The sequence below is a fragment of the Garra rufa genome, chromosome 8, assembly GCF_049309525.1.
Source record: "Garra rufa chromosome 8, GarRuf1.0, whole genome shotgun sequence".
Classification (NCBI taxonomy): domain Eukaryota; kingdom Metazoa; phylum Chordata; class Actinopteri; order Cypriniformes; family Cyprinidae; genus Garra; species Garra rufa.
Window position 1 is genome coordinate 14,261,736 of NC_133368.1, and position 20,427 is coordinate 14,282,162.

At 36.7% G+C, this 20,427-nt stretch overlaps 1 protein-coding gene across 1 annotated transcript in view; it reads right to left on the bottom strand.

The window, feature by feature from the left end:
• Positions 1 to 18,802, bottom strand: part of sctr (secretin receptor) — a 35,344-nt gene extending 16,542 nt beyond the window's left edge. Inside the window, exons 1-7 of the mRNA XM_073846173.1 lie at positions 18,645 to 18,802; positions 17,192 to 17,306; positions 8,342 to 8,437; positions 7,182 to 7,291; positions 6,833 to 6,942; positions 2,507 to 2,639; positions 2,231 to 2,384 (exon numbers count right to left, since the gene is read on the bottom strand). Coding sequence (XP_073702274.1) covers positions 2,231 to 2,384; positions 2,507 to 2,639; positions 6,833 to 6,942; positions 7,182 to 7,291; positions 8,342 to 8,437; positions 17,192 to 17,306; positions 18,645 to 18,707 — 781 coding nt within the window. The 5' untranslated portion in view covers positions 18,708 to 18,802. The remainder of the gene's footprint in view (positions 1 to 2,230; positions 2,385 to 2,506; positions 2,640 to 6,832; positions 6,943 to 7,181; positions 7,292 to 8,341; positions 8,438 to 17,191; positions 17,307 to 18,644) is intronic.
• Positions 18,803 to 20,427: the final 1,625 nt, after the last annotated feature.

Here is a 20,427-nt window from a genome sequence, read left to right on the forward strand (position 1 = left end):
ATTTTTGGTTCCCCAAAGAGCCTTCTAGTTAACAGCTCTTCAAAGAGCCATGTAAAAAAAAAAAAAAAAAAAAAAAAAAAATGTCTAAAGAACCTTTTGTGCAATGGAAAGGTTCAATAGATGTTGAAGATCCCATAGAAGACCCATTTTTGGTTCCTCAAAGAGCCTTCCAGTTAACAGTTCTTCAAAAAGCCATTTTAAAAAACATCTAAAGAACCTTTTGTGCAATGAAAAGGTTCAATAGATGTTGAAGACGCCATAGAAGACCCGTTTTTGGTTCCCCAAAGAGCCTTCTAGTTAACAGTTCTTCAAAAAGCCATTTAAAAAAAGCATCTAAAGAACCTTTTGTGCAATGGAAAGGTTCAATAGATGTTGAAGACGCCATAGAAGACCCATTTTTGGTTCCCCAAAGAGCCTTCTAGTTAACAGTTCTTCAAAGAGCCATTTTAAAAACATGTAAAGAACCTTTTGTGCAATGGAAAGGTTCAATAGATGTTGAAGATCCCATAGAAGACCCATTTTTGGTTCCTCAAAGAGCCTTCTAGTTAACAGTTCTTCAAAGTGCCATTTTAAAAAACATCTAAAGAACATTTTGTGCAATGGAAAGGTTCAATAGATGTTGAAGACGCCATAGAAGACCCGTTTTTGGTTCCTCAAAGAGCCTTCTAGTTAACAGTTCTTCAAAGTGCCATTTTAAAAAACATCTAAAGAACATTTTGTGCAATGGAAAGGTTCAATAGATGTTGAAGACGCCATAGAAGACCCGTTTTTGGTTCCTCAAAGAGCCTCCTAGTTAACAGTTCTTCAAAGAGCCATTAAAAAAAAAAAAAAAAAAAACTAAAGAACCTTCTTTGCAATGGAAAGATTCAATAGATGTTGAAGATGTCATAGAAGACCCATTTTTGGTTCCCCAAAGAGCCTTCTAGTTAACAGTTCTTCAAAGAGCCATTTTAAAAACATGTAAAGAATCTTTTGTGCAATGGAAAGGTTCAATAGATGTTGAAGATCCCATAGAAGACCCATTTTTGGTTCCCCAAAGAGCCTTCTAGTTAACAGTTCTTCAAAGAGCTATTTTAAAAAAACATCTAAAGAGCCTTTTGTGCAATGGAAAGGTTCAATAGATGTTGAAGATGCCATAGAAGACCCAATTTTTGTTCCCCAGAGAACCTTCTAGTTAACAGTTCTTCAAAGAGCCATTTTAAAAAACATCTAAAGAACATTTTGTGCAATGGAAATGTTCAATAGATGTTGAAGACGCCATAGAAGACCCGTTTTTGGTTCCCCAAAGAGCTTTCTAGTTAACAGTTCTTCAAAAAGCCATTTTAAAAAGCATCTAAAGAACCTTTTGTGCAATGGAAAGGTTCAATAGATGTTGAAGACGCCATAGAAGACCCATTTTTGGTTCCCCAAAGAGCCTTCTAGTTAACAGTTCTTCAAAGAGCCATTTTAAAAAACATCTAAAGAGCCTTTTGTGCAATGGAAAAGTTCAATAGATGTTGAAGATGCCATAGAAGACCCAATTTTTGTTCCCCAGAGAACCTTCTAGTTAACAGTTCTTCAAAAAGCCATTTAAAAAAAGCATCTAAAGAACCTTTTGTGCAATGGAAAGGTTCAATAGATGTTGAAGACGCCATAGAAGACCCATTTTTGGTTCCCCAAAGAGCCTCCTAGTTAACAGTTCTTCAAAGAGCCATTAAAAAAAAAAAAAAAACTAAAGAACCTTCTTTGCAATGGAAAGATTCAATAGATGTTGAAGATGTCATAGAAGACCCATTTTTGGTTCCCCAAAGAGCCTTCTAGTTAACAGTTCTTCAAAGAGCCATTTTAAAAACATGTAAAGAATCTTTTGTGCAATGGAAAGGTTCAATAGATGTTGAAGATCCCATAGAAGACCCATTTTTGGTTCCCCAAAGAGCCTTCTAGTTAACAGTTCTTCAAAGAGCTATTTTAAAAAAACATCTAAAGAGCCTTTTGTGCAATGGAAAGGTTCAATAGATGTTGAAGATGCCATAGAAGACCCAATTTTTGTTCCCCAGAGAACCTTCTAGTTAACAATTCCTTAAATAGCCATTTTAAAAACATCTAAAAGCATCTAAAGTTTAAGGTTCTTTATGGAACCATTGATGACAACTACAGAACCTTTATTCTCAAGAGTGCAGAAAATCACATTAACTATTAACATTATTGTATCAGCATTATCCATTATAATTTCAGAAGAAATGGAACCTACCCCAGCCAAGCAGAATGTACCAGTGCAGGCGTTTCTTCTGTGAACGCAGTGAGAGGTTAATGAGGCTGTGTAGATAATGACCTTCCACCAGCAGCCAGCTGTAATTTGCCAGGATGCAATAATTAGACAGGAACAGTGCCACTTTGCAGCCAGGCTGAGGGAAACCCCGGAAACACATCAGCTCAGAGAGCTTATCTGTACATTTCTTTATGATGTATATGTAGAATATAATGCATTTATGTGCATGTGTTGTGTGGTTTGTTTATGTGCGTCTACCGGATGAGAGTTGCAGTGGTAGTACTCCTGCGAGTATTGCAGAGCAGCATCTCGGACAAAGATGAAGATGGCTCTCAGGATAAAGGACAAAAAAAGCTGCATGTGGATAAAATTACGAGTACAGTGCAGCTTCCTGGAGGGTTGGGATGGAGAGAGATTTTAATCAATAAAAGCATACAACGCATGTAAATAAAAATGTGTTTAATTGAGTGTGGCATGCTGGATTTTTCTACTTCACTTATCCGAATGTAAAAGTATACATGTGCAACATCTTTATCATCACAAAGCCAGCCTGTGCAAAGTAACTGCAGCATGGAACTTGGAACACGAATGGCAGAATTCTTTGGCTGATGTCACAGAGTTTAGCAGAGCGACGGTTTAGGCTCAAGACAAATTTGCTACGATGTCGGGATACTTTCCATCTTCCATGTTCTCGCTCAGAATGACAGCTATTTTAATTTTAACTTCTTTTCTGTTGATTTACGACTGTTATCACTAACAGAACAAGCACTGGAGGAAAGTTTCTTCGTGCTTGAGGATATCTGTGAGAGCTGCACACTAGCTGCATACTAACTTGATTGTATATTGCTTTTAAAAATTAATGGAATGGTTTACGTTTGTTTGACAAGAACTGTAATTTCTTATATTCTGTTGATGTGAAAGTTTATGTAAGTGTAATATAACCATTGGTTGTTTTTGTTCTTCATTAGTGGCGTTTGCCAAAGCGAGTATTCTACTCTAGTTTTGTGCAAACTTAAAGGTACTCCACTGTCCCAAAATGCATAATTTGACTCACACTGTTTGATCTATGAACACTTACGATATCTTAAAACATGCAGCTTGTTGCTTTTCTAAGAGACTGTACTTATATATTTTTTGTAGCATAAAAACAGGCAAAATAATCTTATACAGATATGTCTCTGTTTTCTCCATAGAATAAAAAAGGACATTTCTCACACTTATGTAAGCATTGAATTTAAACATTTTTTTCTCAAAATTCAGAATTTCTATCTTGCAATTCTGAAATTCCAGAGTTTGCAGGAATCCTTAAAGTATGTTGAAGGAGGAATAGTTCACCCAAGAATGAAAATTACCCCATGATTCACTCACCTTTAAGCCATGCTACATGTATATGACTTTCTTCTTTTAGACTAATACAATTCAAATTATATTAAAAAAAATGTCCTGGCTCTTTCCAGCTTTATAATGGATGTGAATGTCTGTTGAGATTCAATGGTCCAATAGAAGTCCATTAAAGTGCCTCTATCCAGTATAAGAAGTACTCCACACGGCTTCGGGGTAGTAAATAAAGATCTTCAGAAGTGAATCGATTAATTTGTGTAAGAAAAATATCCATATTTAAAACTTTATAAACCGTAATATCTAGCTTGCTGTAAACAAAGCTTGGTTCTCGCAGCATATTATCACAGGAGCTTCCACTGGAAATCTACTCTCTTGTGAATGCGCATATGACAGTTAGTGGAAGCTAGAGATTACAGTTTATAAACGTTTAAATATGGATATTTTTTATATACAGTCAAGCCCGAAATTATTCATACCTTAAAGTTACTTTCATTCAACCAGCAAGTTTTTTTTGACTGGAAATGACACAGGCTTCTCCAAAAAGATAATAAGACAATGTACAAGAGGCATCATTGTGGAAAAAATATTTCTCAGGTTTTATTTACATTTGAACAAAAAGTGGCATGTCCAAAATTATTCATACCCTTTGCAAACTGTTCCAGTCTATGGGAAAATCCAAAGTTCTATACCATTCCAAATAGTCCAAGCTGTTCTAAAGCATCCTAATTACCCTGATTCATTGAGAACAGCTGTTTTAATCAACTCAACAGGTGAAAAACAGAAGCTCTCTGCTGTTGGTTTGTGGACAGTCATGGCTAAGACAAAGGAGCTCACTGAGGACCTGCGGCTGCGCATTGTGGCTGCTCACAAGTCAGGAAAGGGCTATAAGACCATATCTAAATGTTTTGAAGTTCCAGTGGCTACAGTGCAAAGTATTATAAAAAAATACAAGACGTTCCGCACTGTAAAAAAAAATCTCAGAAGACGTGGTCGGAAGCCAAAAGTGACACCTGTGCTGGCCAGGAGGATAGTGAGACTGGCAAAAAAGAATCCAAGGATCACCACCAAGGCCATCCTGATAACCCTGGCCTGCTGGTGGCAACATCTCAAGGCAGACAGACCAACAGACACTGCACACTGCTGGGTTCCACGGACGCAGACCAAGGAGGACATCACTTCTCCAGATAAGGCACACAAAAGCCCGCTTGGCCTTTGCAAATGCCCATCTGGACAAAGAAGAAGACTTCAGGTCTTCTGTTTTATGGTCAGATGAAACAAAAATTGAATTGTTTGGCCACAATGATGTAGCCTTCATTTGGCATAAAAAAGGAGAAGCCTTCAACCCTAAGAACACCATCCCCAGTGTCAATCATGATGGTGGGAACCTAATGTTTTGGGGGTGTTTTTCAGTCGGTGGACCAGGGAACCTAATCACAGTAAACGGCACCATGAAAAAGGAGCAATACATCAAAATTCTCAACAACAACACCAGGCAGTCTGCAGAGAAACTTGGCCTTGGGCACCAGTGGACATTTTAACATGACAACGACCCAAAACACACAGCAAAAGTGGTGAAGAAATGGTTAGCAGACAAAAACAATAACGTTTTGCAGTGGCCCAGCCAGAGTCCTGACTTAAATCCAATTGAGAATCTGTGGAAGGAGCTAAAGATCAGGGTGATGGCAAGGAGACCCTCCAACCTGAAAGACTTGGAGCTCATCACTAAAGATGAATGGGCAAAAATACCAGTGGAGACATGCAAAAAGCTGGTCAGCAATTATAGGAAGCATTTGATTGCTGTAATAGCCAATAAAGGCTTTTCTATTGATTATTGAGAAGGGTATGAATAATTTTGGACATGCCACTTTTTGTTCAAATGTAAATAAAAGATTAGTAATAATTTTTTCCACAATGACGCCTCTTGTACATCGTCTTATTATCTTTTGGGAGACGTCTGTGTCATTTCTTATCAAAAAAATAAATAAATAAATAAAACTTGCTGGTTGAATAAAAGTAACTTTAAGTCAGAATTTGCCAGGGGTATGAATAATTTTGGGCTTGACTGTTTAACATTTATATCAGTTCGCTTCAGAAGGTCTGTATTAACCCACCAGAGCTGTGTGGAGTACTTTTTTATGATGGATGAATGCCATCATAAAAAAGTACTCCACACCAATGCGCTTTACTGGACTTTAAAGTCTTAGCAGCCATTCACTGCCATTATAAAGCTTGGAAGAGCCAGGACATTTTTTAATATAACTCTGACTGTATTCATCTGAAAGAACAAAGTCATATACACGTAGGATGGCTTGAGGATGAGTAAATGATGGGGTCATTTTCAGTTTTGGGTGAACTATTCATTATTATTGCGAATTCAACTTATGCGCAAAATTGGAATATCGCCTAAAACCAGCTAAACTGGTTCCAAATATAAGCCACTGTGGGTCTTTTTTCGTATATAATAAATGACTTGCGCCTCAGAGCAGAGACTAAATGTAAAAAAAAAATGCAGTCATTTTATCTTGCTTTCAAAGGCAGATGGTTCTGGGAGGTAATTATACCAAAAAACTTTGATGAAAGACTTTTAAAATTTCATGACGACTAAAGCAATATTTTAGAGGCTGTGCAATGTGATTGGTCCACTTGTTAGTCCAGTTATGTTGTCCCATCTTGCAAAATCACATGACTAATGCACATTAAGGAATTTATTCGGTAAATGTGTTGTAGTTTATGCGCATGTTTTCTCAAAGTGCAACCTTTTTCTTCCCGTAAGAATGGGCGAGGCCATTTGTAAATTTTTTATGGGTCTGGCTTCCGGTCTCATCCACGTCCATCTATTTTTCGCTGTACAAAACAGTGTGTTTGCTGCTTGATATTGCAGATTGGTGCAAATGATGATTTTATTTTAATGTATTATCCTAATTATGAACACACTGGTTTGTAGTGCAAACAGTTTTACCATTTACTGCATGTTTTTATTCTTCTTGTTATTTCCCTATAGCGGCTAATGAACTAGAAGTCTTACTTGCGCATTAAAGAAAAAGGTGGATATAAAAATAGATGGTAAGAAACAGCTATTGAAACTTGGGCCTAATAAGCAATGCCCAAACATCCACCAAGAACACCTTAGCAGCTGCATAGCATGTTTTTTGTTTGCTGTTCAGTATTATTAGTACACTTGATATGTTCACAATGCAATAATCAAACATACACTCATATACGCAAACACACACAGTCTGTTACCTGAACACACACAGCACTGTGAGGGCAATGCTGAGTGAGACCAGAGAGATGGCGTATCCCGCAGAATACATGATCTTCACATAGAAGAAATACTCATGTGAGACCAGCACCTATAAAAAGAGACAGATCAATTCACATTATGTAGCACTTACATTTATAACTTGTGTTTCAATGAGCGTCTGTGTTGCTGGTTCAGTGAAACGAAGATGGGAAGCTATTGTTATGCTGTTGTCCCTTGTACATGCATTTACGTTTTTTCTTTCTTTAACTGTCCTTTAATGTTCGTAAGTTATGAAGTTATGAAGAATATGAAAATATAAATAAAACATAATATGATTTTCAATAGTACCAAGTCAGTGGGAATTTTAAAGCTGTCATTGAGCCCATGGCCACAGGCGAGTTCGTATGGGGGAAAGATTTCAGACCAGCCATTCTCAGTGCAGTTTTTCATCACAGCTCCTGTGGACAACAGACATGAGACAAATAACAGACAGCACATTTACAGCTCTGTCCAACAGTTTATCCCTGAGAACCACCAAGAGCACTCTTTATTGTAAAATATTTTATAAAACATTTGAGTCCATAATCATATACTGACTATGTTGTTTTTTTAACTCTTTAAAAAAAAAGCATGGATTTATTGTATTTGATACACAAATTTATACTGTGATCAAAAACCTGTGGTACACAATCTTCTGTCGTTGCTAGTTCAGACTTCTTTAGAAAGCAAAAGGCCTTTTAATATAATTGTAAAAACATCCCTTTTCAAAGTGTGGTTTATTTGCTGTGAAATCTTTACACTTAAGAACAATATTGTTAGTAATATTTCAAGATTAACATTCACTGGAGTGAAGCAACCAAGGTTTACCTGGTTATTCATATATATGTTTTAGAAAACTCACATTAAAATGTGATCCATCAGGCTTTTGAGGAAAGTTTATTTGTTCATCTTTCAATCATCATTGTATTGCATTGCATTATCAACACGGTCTCACTCCCAAGTCGTCACATATTGACGTTTGGTCAGGACCCCTTGGCGTCGCATTTTGACGCTTAAGGTACCCCTTTAGCGTAGTTTTTTGACGTGAAGGGCCAGAAATCTTGCTGATTGATATGGGATCAAATACATTTTTCACTCATTTAACTGCTAATCAACTTTTTTGAAGCGTGTTTTACTGTTTTGTTGTTGTTGTTGTTGTTGTTATTCTGTCTCCCACTGTTCAAATAAACCTACCGTTAAAATTATAAACTGATAATTTCTTTGTCAGTTGGCAAATTTACAAAATCAGCAGGGGATCAAATAATTTGTTTCCTCGCTGTAACCTGCCATTTAAATGTAAAGCAGCAAGCTCTTTGGCTGCGTACGCAATATGAACCAATCAGGTTGTGCCAAGTAGTATCATCAGTTTGCATTAAGGACCCATCAGCCTGCACCACCTAGAGTTTCATGACAGAACTTGCCATTTAATTCAGGAAGGCTTATCTGTGAAAACCCTGGATGCACCTTACCTTTGACCCGAAGGAAATTGGGGCATGGCCGCGACACAGTCTCTCCCACTTCAGCATGAGGCCAACAGTTCAGATCATCCCATAAAGCACTGCAACCTGGAGATGGAGTACAACAGAATTAAGAGCGAATCTGAACAGTGTTTTGAACATCTAATTCGAGATTCGAGGAGCTTTGCAGTAGTAGGCTAAACACTGATAAATGGCGTGATATGGTTAACATTAACTTGTGAAATCTAAGTGATGTTTCAGAGGGTACCATTTTTGGGTTAAACCCAACATGGGTTGTTTTTAACCCAGCATTTTTAAAGTGCACAGATGAAAACCTGGATGTATGAGGTAGCCTGAATTTAAACATTTTTTAAATTTCTAGACCTGGATAAGAAGAAAGACTAGAAATGTTGGCTTGGCAACTCATTGAAATGTAAAAAGTTCAAGTTTTGTCATATTTCCTTTGATTTCAGTCAATGTTTTTCATAACCCTTTATTGTTTGCAAACAAATGCAGTCTTTTGGCATCCTTTCTTGCACTTGTTCTTTGTTCTTCCTCTCTGTCTAATGAATGGCACTGTCTCTCTCTTATTTTGCCCCCTTTTGCTGTCTGTCTCTCTCTCTCAGTCTGATGAATGGCAGGAAAAGGTACGTGGAGATGTAAATGTTTCTCTGTTTCTACAGTGAAATACAGAGAGGAGAGGTTGTAAGCAGTAAAAGAGATCTGTACAGCGTTGTACTGTTATTGTGATGTGCCTGTGTTGACAGGCCTGTATTGACTGTTTCCTGTGTATGTAAAGGACAGACAATATTTTGAGAAAGGATTTCTGCTTACAGAGTGCAACCTTAAGGTCTGTTCACACTGTCAGTTTTATTGCCATGTCTGAGAGTGGCTGAGTGTTGGTCCTTCCTACTGATGGATGGTATTCCACAAAGCAGATTATGTGACGGTTAAATCCACGGATAACCTCTACTTTCAGTTTCAAAAACTGAGGCTTGTGTAAGTTGCTTTTATTTTTGTAAGTACCTTTAGCAACTTATTCTCTGAATGTAAGCACAACTGCCTAGTAGGTGGCAATATTCAATAAGAATGAAAATTGCAATAGATAAAAGATGAAGATAGATGGCGCACATGATTACTTTGTAAAAAATATATATTTTTTTGTAATCTTTAATCAAAAACATTAACCTCCCCCTCATAAGGACTTTTCTTCATTAAAGAGGTTGGACTATGCTGACTGTCCAATGACCAAGCTTTTTGCACCCTTCGCCGGACATTCGATTGACAGGCAATCTGACCAATCATAATGCAGAATCCACCATTTTATTCAACAAACAAACCGGACAGGAAAGTTAATGTCAGTAGAGTAGAACTTTAAAATGGTGTACTGACGTCTTTCCGCAGTTGAGACAACATACCATCTGATGTTCATTCATGTGCATTTCATGCTAGAAGAGATCTACCCTGCTGAAAAAAAACAACTAAAACCAGCCTAGGCTGGTTGGCTGGTTTTAGCTGGTCAGGCTGGTCTTAGCTGGTCAAGCTGGGAGACCACCAGATAAAACCAGCCTGATTATCCTGGGAGAGCAGCTAAAACCAGCTACTTCCAGCTTAAACCAGCTAAGACCAGCCAACCAGCCTAGGCTGGTTTTAGCTGTTTTTTTATTTATAGGGTATTTACATTTGAAATGCTAGAACTGAGGGGCTACAGTGATCTGTCACATTAAAAAGACGCAAAAATTATATTTATTGTTTGAACTTCTTTAAAAAATGACAAAATCGGAAAGCTGAGACTTTGTTTCATACCAAAAGTAACCTGCTCTGTCTTATCTGTTGGCGCATTGTCAGTTTCCTCTTTGCTCCACAATGTATGATGTGATGTGTGGCATGAGTGGCACATTAACCAATCATTTCTTACTCTTTACTACTAGTTATAGCAAACATAAACATGAATGAACATTAGAGGAACATTATTTTGTCTCAACCACAGAAAGAGGACAATACACCATAGTCTACTGACATAAATCTAACTCTCATTTTGGATTGTTTGTCGGACTAAATGGCAGATTTGGCATTATGATTGGTCAAATAGCCTGTCAATCAAGCTCCTGGTGAAGGGTGAAATCCCACCCTACATTCCAGAAGCCATTTCACTCGGATACACTCTTAAAAATAAAGGTGCTTTAAAAGGTTCTTCACAGTAATGCCATATAAGAACCATTTTTGGTTCCACAAAGAACTATTCAGTCAAAGGTTCTTTAAAAAAAACATCTCTTCCTTACCTTTTTATAATCTGAAGAGCCTTTTTTCGCAACAAAGAACCTTTTGTGAAACAGAAAAGTTCTTCAGATGTTAAAGGCTCTTTATGGAACCATTTAGACGAAAAAGGTTATTCTATGGCATTGTGAAGCACCTTTCTTTTTTAAGAGTGTATACGTCACAATAGGGAAAAAAGAGTATCGCAACTTCCATTTCATGCCAAAGATTATCATGCAGCAGATCGTCATTGATGTTTCAACGACAGTGTTTACATATGTTAGCTAGCGTGTAGTGAGCTACACTCACCCAGTATGTTCAGAATTGAGGTGATTTTACCTCAGCAGTTCTCTTTGACCCTACGATTGTGGTACCTTTTTGACACATTAGAGACAGTTGTGTTATTGCAAAACTTCCACAAGACATTCCTCCATCTCCACTATCCCGGGACCCGTACAGCAGCTTGTTTTGCGATCGAGCATAGGCTGTTAAGTACTGATGTAATCATAGCTGTTAGCTTTCCAATTTAAAATCCTAAATATCAAACATGGCCCTGATTTCCGTGCCAAACACTGGAACCAACTGAATCTCGGGAGTGGAAAAACTGGGATAAATCAGCCTAAAACTCCTGTAGTTTGAGCCCGGATTTAGCATCTGACTGGTGACTTTTGGATTCAGTGCTCTGTTGAGAATTGGGCCAGTCCCAGTTCCCACATGTGTGATCTTTGTACTCAACCACTTATCTACATGAAGTGTTTCCTGTATTTGGCCAAAGTGTTCAAGTGGGCATCAAGACCACACATGTGATTACAACTTTCGATTACCTGATGGGACACACTTACAACATGGTGTTGTAAAAATGCAAGCAGGTTTTACTGAGTTTTACTGAATTTTACCCATTTTGATTATTAATACTGCAGTTTAAACTTGTAAATGTCTGTTCAGTAGTTCCTATGAAACAGGCGACACAATTTAGTATTTGTGGCACTTCTAATTATAACCAACATAATAACTCATGTTGGTGCGAATATTGCTAGATCTATGGACATGTCTAACAAAAATAAGAGGGTTGAAACGGGAAGCAGAATAATGCAGTCAATACTTCTTGGAGAGATAAGTGAAAGTGAGGTATTGTCTATTGTGAGGAAGTGTGAGAATAAAACATCTACTGATAATGATGGGATTGACATGACCATAGTTAAAAGCACAATTGACTGCATCGTGAAACCACTGACATTTATTTGTAACCTGTCCATTCAAACAGGAGTGTTTCCAGAACAGATGAAAATTGCTAAAGTCATCCCCCTTTTTAAAAGTGGGGATAAGCATAAATTTAATAATTACAGACCAGTGTCACTGTTATCCCAGTTCTCAAAAATACTAGAGAAATGGTTTGCTAAACAAATGATTAATTTTTTGATCACTGAAAACAGTATGGATTTAGATCACAACGGTCTACAGGATTAGCACTTATCGAATTAACAGAAAAAATTATTGCAGCTACAGAACGTAAGGAATATACTGTCAGAGTTTTTATTGATTTGCGCAAAGCTTTTGATACCATAAATCATGAAATCTTAATGTCCAAACTGTACAACTATGGTGTCAGGGGCATAGCACACCAATGGCTTTGTAGTTATATGAAAGAAAGAAAACAATTTGTTCACATAAATGGGATAGACTCAGAGTGTAAGAATGTCATTTGTGGAGTGCCGCAAGGGTCAGTTTTGGGACCACTACTTTTTATTTTGTTCATCAATGATATCTGTGAGTCCTCAAAAATACTACAATTTCTTTTGTTTGCTGACGATACAAGCATGTTTCACTCTGGAGGTAATTTGGTTGAAGTAATATCAAATATAGAAAAAAAATGTCAAAGTCAGAACTTGGTTTCATGATAATAAGTTATTTTTAAACTGGGATAAAACTAAATATATGATTTTTGGCAATCGAAAAAAGGATGAAAACGTTAAAATAACCATTGATGGTGTTAATATAGATAGGGTAAATGAGATCAAGTTCTTGGGTATTTTGCTAGATGAAAAACTAAGTTGGAAAGCCCATATTAATCATATATCAAGTAGTAAGTCAGTAAAAACATTGGTATTTTGTTTAAAGTTAAAGATTTGCTTGACCAGAGTTCACTGTCTATGTTATATTCCTCTATGATACTCCCATATTTTTGTTATTGTACTGAGGTCTTGGGGAATACATATAGCAGTAATACCAAGCCTTTGTTTCTCTTACAAAAAAGAGCCATAAGAGTGGTTAATGAAGCCAAGTACAGAGACCACACCAACTGCCTTTTCATTAAGTCCAAGCAACTCAAGTTCAAGGACTTGGTTGATTTGAAAATGTTGGTGGTTGTCTGGAAGGCTAAAAGAAGACAAAATAATTGCGGAATATGTTGATAATCAGGAACTTGGAATATAGTGGTGTAATCTAGAAACATAACTTTTATTGAATGAAGTAATATGTTTACATTGGTGAAGGGAGGTTAGGAATGGGTTCAGGAGCTGTAAATGCAACTGTAGCCTAATTGTCTTGTTTATTATTCTTTATTTCATTTTGTTTCTTTTTTTGAGCCATAAAGGAGCATGTTTATAAGATTTATCTTCTTTGTTCCTTTTTGTCATGTCATTCCCTTGTTTGTCATGTTAAAGCTGTGTAGGATAATATAATATGACAAATAAATAAATTATGTTATAAAAGCTGCAGCAAACATTTTAAGAAATACATTAATCTCTGCACCAGTAGAATGTGCAACACATTTATATTTTAGTAACAAATTATATGTAAGATCCCATTAATTTGACTTACACTAGAAGGTTTCCTTTAAATTCTCATGATCTGTTGCACGTAAGTTAGTATTTTTTTTTCCGACCTGGGGCAGTCTTTTGCATTGTGTGGCCTTGAGTCTGGTTATTGGGACAGGTCCTACATTTCAAACTCTGGGTTGAATGAACTAACTCCAGACTGCATCTTTGGAACCAATAGATAACCACAAGTAGGCAAGGTTTACATTAATTAACCAAGAGTTTAAAGGGGATGCAAAATTCACTTTTACATATTGTTTAAACATAAATGTGTGTTGGCAGTATCACAACTGCACTGTAAAAAATTTGCTGTAGTTCTGCTGGTTGCCAGTAACTTACTGTAGATTTTTAATTTATGTTATTTACTGGCAACAGTTTGTTCAAAGTTAAATGAACATTAAACATTAACAAGTCTGTATCTTTACAGAATAAAACTATGCATTAACAACCTACTGCAAAGCATTCTGGGAACCAGAAACCTTCATCAACCTTTTTCTGGGTTTTTTTTTTTTCCCTTCAGATTTTGGTTCCCAGAATGCTTTGCATGAGGCTGTTATTTTAGTTTTATTCTGTAAAGATAAAGACTTGTTAATGTTTAATGTTCAATTAACTTTGAACAAACTTTTGCCAGTAAATAGCATAAATTTAAATCTACAGTAAGTTACTGGCAACCAGCTGCCAGTAATACTGTAATTTACTGTAATTTCTACAGATTTTGTTTACAGTGTGCCCTATAATGACAAAAATCCACCCATTGTTTTTTTTTAAATCCCAAATAATAATAATCACTTTCTCAAATCAAGCTGTTCTGAGATTCCTGGCAGAATGATGTAGTTCTGCACTAACTGTTGATTGACACAACGTCTTACCTTAGACCCGTCCTGAGTGAGCTGTGAACTGTCTGCTATTGTTTTGATGCCTGAGCAGGGGAAGACAAGAATGTCTCCAAAGCAATTGAGGTGTTTTGGTGTTAGATGTAATCATGAACATAGCAGTCGTCTGTCGCCGAGTCGCTGAAGACGCAGAGGATTAACGTGACTTTCATTTGAAGGGAATGCGCCTACCGATCTACCTAAATGCATCTATGTTCATGCAAATCATTCGTGATCTAGCTTCACCTACAGAAGAAGTGAGGATAAGGAGTTTTATGAATCTTAGAAAACCGTCTTTCCTAATAATGTGCTTGTTAGCCAGTTTCGCGGCTAAATGAGCCCAAAGTCTTTTGAACCACTCGTCACCCCACGGAAGAAAGGGGCGGGGTGAGCAGAGCTCATTAGCATTTAAAGGGCCATGCACCGAAATGGCTCGCTGTGAACAGGGCTGTTTTTGACAAGGTAAAAGGGTGTTTTTTTACACTACCATTTTATGTTATAGACTTTTCATTAAGACCCTTAAGGATCATATCAACTTGTGGAAAATGGGCATCCGGTGACCCCTTTAAGATTTATGCAATGAAGTTAACCTGGACATGTACCTGGAAACGAGTTTAGTACATTTTAGCACTTCTGGGTTTCATCGTCCTGAAGTCAGTGTTTCTTTTTATTAAATGGGTTTTGGTAAAATGCCTGAAAAAAGGTCTGTGTTTAACGTAAACTCAAGATATTTTCACATTTTAATCTACGACATAACATAAATCAGTAATACCACCTTTTTTGAAAAAGGATGTGGCTAAATGGCATACAGAGGTTGTCAGGGACATCGAACATCATCATGTTAAATTTCTGTGGTGTAGTTTGCTTATACAGTGCCCTTCACTAATATTGGCACCCTTGGTAAATATGTGCAAAGGTGGATGTTGAAATAAATCTGCATAATTGATCCTTTTGATCTTTCATTCAAAAAATTCACAAAATTCTAACCTGTCACTGAAGTAAAACAATAGAACGTGGAGGTGAAATCTCATTATGAAATAAATGTTTTTCTCTAGTTCACGTTGGCCACTATTATTGGCACCCAATTATTGCAACGTCCTTTTCCCAAGATAACAGTTCTGAGTTTTCTCCAACAATGTCTAATGAGTTTGGAGAACACCTGACCAAAGATCAGACACCATTCCTTCATACAGAATCTCTCTAGATTCTCCAGAATCTCTCTCTTCCCAGCTTCATGTTGGTTTAGCTGCCAAAAAGCTCATTTTTAGTTTCATCTGACCATAGAAGTCCTGTTTGAAGTTCCAATCATGTCTGACAAGTGCTGTAGTTTGTTTTTGGGTGAGCCAGGAAGATTTTTCTTGAAACCCTCTGGAACAACATGTGGTGATATAGGGGCTGTTTGATCATTTTATTTTAGGCTTTCTGACTCCAAGACTCAACAATTCTCTGCAATTCTCCAACTGTAATCCTTGGAGAGTCTTTGGCCACTCAAACTCTCCTCCTTATCGTGCATTCAGATGATATAGACACACATCCTCTTCTAGGCAGATTTGTAACATCTTTCGTCGATTGGAACCTCTTAATTATTGGCCTGATGGTGGGGATGGGGATTTTCAATGATTTAGCTCTTTACTTACAGCCACTGTCTATTTTGTGAAGCTCAACAAACTTGTTCTGCACATCAGAACTACATTCTTCTTGTGATGGATGATTAAGGGAATTTGGCTTTTGTGTTTCTCATATTTATTATCATGTGGAACAGAAAGTCATGGCTGGACAATTTTATCGTCATAGCCACCCTGGTGTGCAAAAAAAAAGTAATATTAATGGGAATATACTTCAGAGATATTTTACTTAGACAAATTTCTAGGGGTGCCAATAATTGTGAACTAGAGAAAAACATTTATTTCATAATGAGATATCCCCCCAGTTTCCATTATTTTACTTCAATAAAAGGTTAGAATTTTGTGATTTTTTTTTTTAAATGAAAGATCTAAAGGATAAACGATGCAGATTTATTTTCACAGTCACATTTGCTCATATTTACCAAGGATGCCAATATTAGTGGGTGCACTGTAGCCTACGTTTAGCATTTTACTTCTGGATACTGTATTAGGCGTCAAAGTTGTGCTCATTGGTGAAGCTTTTCATGATGAACAAAATGTGTAAGAATAATAAACTTAACAATGTTTATTTTACGCAATAATGCGATTAAAAATTCCTGTTGGGTTTTTGTGGAGGGCACCTGGGGTGATGTGAACTTCTGAGTTTGATTACAGAAATACGTAATCACTGCAGAGCTTCACAGCATTGCTGCTTGCATAAAGATAAATTCTTCTCAACTTTGACACATTGCTGGACATGGCCACATTTCACCAATGGTCGCTGTTACTCATGTCGCTGTAAATCACCAACTGTCACTGAATCTAGTCGCTTTGTCGTTCCAAAGCACCGGACGTGTAAACAGGGCATTAGAGTTTATGATACTGTCAGTTGAACACACACAGACCCTCTCAACCGAAAACAACAGAGGCTCACACTCACATTACAATGTATCCTGAATGGCCAATAGCTGTGCCAGCACTAGAGCAGCATTTGTGTGTGTACTCACTGCGCTGGAGGGCGTTATTTATCTATAATCTGATAAGGGTGTGATTTATGGAATATGGATTATGGAGGCCATTCTCTAAACTTCCCCCCTGATATCACATTACACCTCTTAGGAACACACATAAACACTTATCATTTTGTTTGTCCACATAAACGACAAATATAAAAGGGCATTAGGTGTCTTGATGTGTATGAAGGAGGGTTATGGAAAACACTCTAGGCATATCAAAAATAGCTGCCCTCTATATGAACTCAATCTTCTCATTAGGTGTGTGTGTATGAGAGAGAGAGTGACTGTAATGGCTCGCCTGTGCGTGTGGACCCGGTCTCTGTCAGGTTCTCTTGATAGATGAGGTTGTAGCAGTTTTCCTCCTCTCTGAATAGCATTAAGTCTAGATCACATTCTGGAGGAATGGCACACACCTTCACACACACATACAAACTGGTATCAAGCACAAACTTGTACAGCAGACAAACAACTCAGAAAGCTTCAAATGATGACAAGAAATATATACACTACCAGCAAACCTTTGGAATAATTACGATTTTTTAAATGTGTTATGTTCACCAAGGCTGCATTTATTTGATCAGAAATATATTAAAAAATAGTATATTTCTGAAGGGTCATCATGTGACACTGAAGACTAAAGTAATGATGCTGAAAAGTCAGCTTTGCATCACACAAATTAATTACATTTTAAAATATATTCAAACTGAAAACTGTTCTTTTAAAATGTAATATTATTTCACAATATTACTGTTTTACTAAGCCAAAGAGACTTTCAAAAACATAAACAAGTTCTTAATTATTTTAAACTTTTGACCAGTAGTGTATATATAGAGTACAATGCAATAAAATAATATATATATAATTTATTATATATACACTACAGTATGTTGTAACGCTGATTATAATGCTGATTTTCTGCTCAAGAAACATGTAGTATTATTATTATTATTATTATCAATATATAAAACAGTATTTTTTATTCAGGATTCTTTGATGAATAGAAAGATCCAAAGATCATTCAAAAGTTTGGAGTTATAGGGATAAATTAATACTTATATTTATTAATAATGCTTTAAATTGATCAAAAGTGATGTTAAAGACATGCATAATGTTACAAAAGATGTCTATTTCAGATAAATGCTGTTCTTCTGAACTTTCTATTCATCAAAGATACCTGAAAAAAAAAATCTACTCGGCTGTTTTCAACATAATAAGAAGAAGAAATCAGAATATCTGAATAATTTCTAAACGATCATGTGACTGGATTAATGCTAAAAATTCAGCTTTGATCACAGGAATACTGTAAATTACATTTTAAAATCATTTTATTTTATGTTATTTTAAATAGTAAAAAAAAAACACAATATTACTGTTTTTGCTGTACTTTAGATCAAATACATGCAGGCTTGGTGAGTAGAAGAGACTTCTTTGACTTCATATTATGATCATAGATTGCTCATATATAAAAACCTGACGATTTTAATAATATTTTAATTGAAGCATCTGTTCACTGAAGAGATTGTGTAAAGTTAAAGCCAAGTTGTCACACATTTTGTTGTAATTTACAACAATTTCTCAACAAATAGTCTATATCTTGGCCAGAACAGAAAACAAATTACAACTTTTCCCTTACGTAACAACATGCCCCTCTGTGTTAACTATAAATGAATATTAAACAACCGTTGCATCATACAAACGAGTTTCCGCTATGTCACCTGTACAACAAATTCAACATTCTGCTCTAAACTCACGTGAGAACAGGCGTGAAGTAAAGCCGCGAGAGCAACCAGGTGTAAAACGGCAGAAACCTTCATTTACAAATCTTCTGATGGCAGAGCTCGAAAACCAGCCAATGATTCGGTTGTTCTGATGGAAAAATCTCCTGGCGCTCGGTCCCTCTGAGGGAAAGTTTCATCTCCTCTCGTACATTCCTTGACGCTCGAGCAGAGTGAACACGCGTCCGGTCAGCCCACGAGCGACTGATGATCCAGACAGTTCGCTGACATCTCCTCTAAACATCTACCTGACTATTAACTGCCCTCAGATGCTTGCGTCTCTCAGCACAACCTCTGATTTACTCATAACCATTTGCTGCACTCATTCATTGCGCACGAAGATACTACGACCATGAAATGCAGGCTTTATGAAACTTGTAAGTGCAGTTGATACAGATAAAACATGATATAAGTCACTTTCCCATTAATATTGTACTAATTAATATCTAGACTTTTACATTTTTAAAAGAAAATATGCTTCATTCCTTTCACAATTACAGCGTCGTGAGTAAAAGGTGGCTAAAGGTGTTCCGAGTGATTTTTACACATTAACTAGCCTACTATTTGGTTCCTAGGTGGTTGCCAAGGTGTTTTTATGAATTTTCACAATTTTCCATTACATTGGATATTGTGGTGTTTCTAGGTGGTTGCTAGGATCCCTCTATAAATGGAATACTATGTTTTTTTTTTTTTTTTTTCATTTTACAGAACAATATTGTACCCATTGTTGCCAAGTCTGTGGTTTTCCCACGGAATCGGGCTACTTTTACACTGTTGCCGCGGGTTGTTTTCTAGTCTGCGGGTTAATACTTTCTCTAATTCAGTTATGATTATGAAACATTGCTATTGCCACTGACGAAGGGGAAAACCACGAAAAACGTTTCTTCTTTTGTGTTGCATGAATGAGTTTGGAACAGAATGAAAATTTTGGGGTGAGCTAGCCATTAAAGGGGTCGTGAGGTTTATAATGTTAATAAAGTTTTTTTGCACACAAAATAAAAAAATAAATATGTGGGAAAATTATTATTTTCAATCCTCGTTCTGACCCTTTGTCTAAACAACCTGTTTTTAAAATAGTTCACTTTCAGAACAAAAATGTACAGATGTAATGTACTCACTCCCTTGTCATCCAAGATGTTTATGTCTTTCTTTCTTCAGTCCTAAGGAAATTATGTTTTTGAGGAAAACATTCCCGGATTTCTCCCCCGAGTTTGAACTTCCAAAATGAAGCTTCAAAGGGCTCTTAATGATCACAGCCGAGGAAAGAAGGGTCTTATCTAGCAAAACGATTGGTTATTTTCTAAACAAATTACAATTTATATACTTTTTAACCCTTAAATGCTCATTTTGTTTAGCTCTGTTCCGGTTCATGACAGTTAGGGTATGTCGAAAAACTCCCATCTGATTTTCTCCTCCAACTTCAAAATTGACCTACATCGCTGTTTTACCTTTTTTTGTAAAGGGTGTGTGATCTTATTTGCACGTTCACTTTGTGAACACTGGGTCAGTACTTCTGCAGCAATGTAGGATGATTTTGAAGTTGGAGGAGTAAATGAGATGGGAGTTTTTCGACATACCTTAACTGTCATGAACTGGAATACACAAAGTTCACGCAGAGTTTGCATTTAGTGACTGAACGCCAATGGGTGGATTCCTTGCTCTGGAGGCAGTATTTATGCAAAAGGGACGTCATCTTGCATCTTACGAGCCATCTTTGAAACTTGATTAAATAAATGCTTTTTTTATAATGAGGAGGATG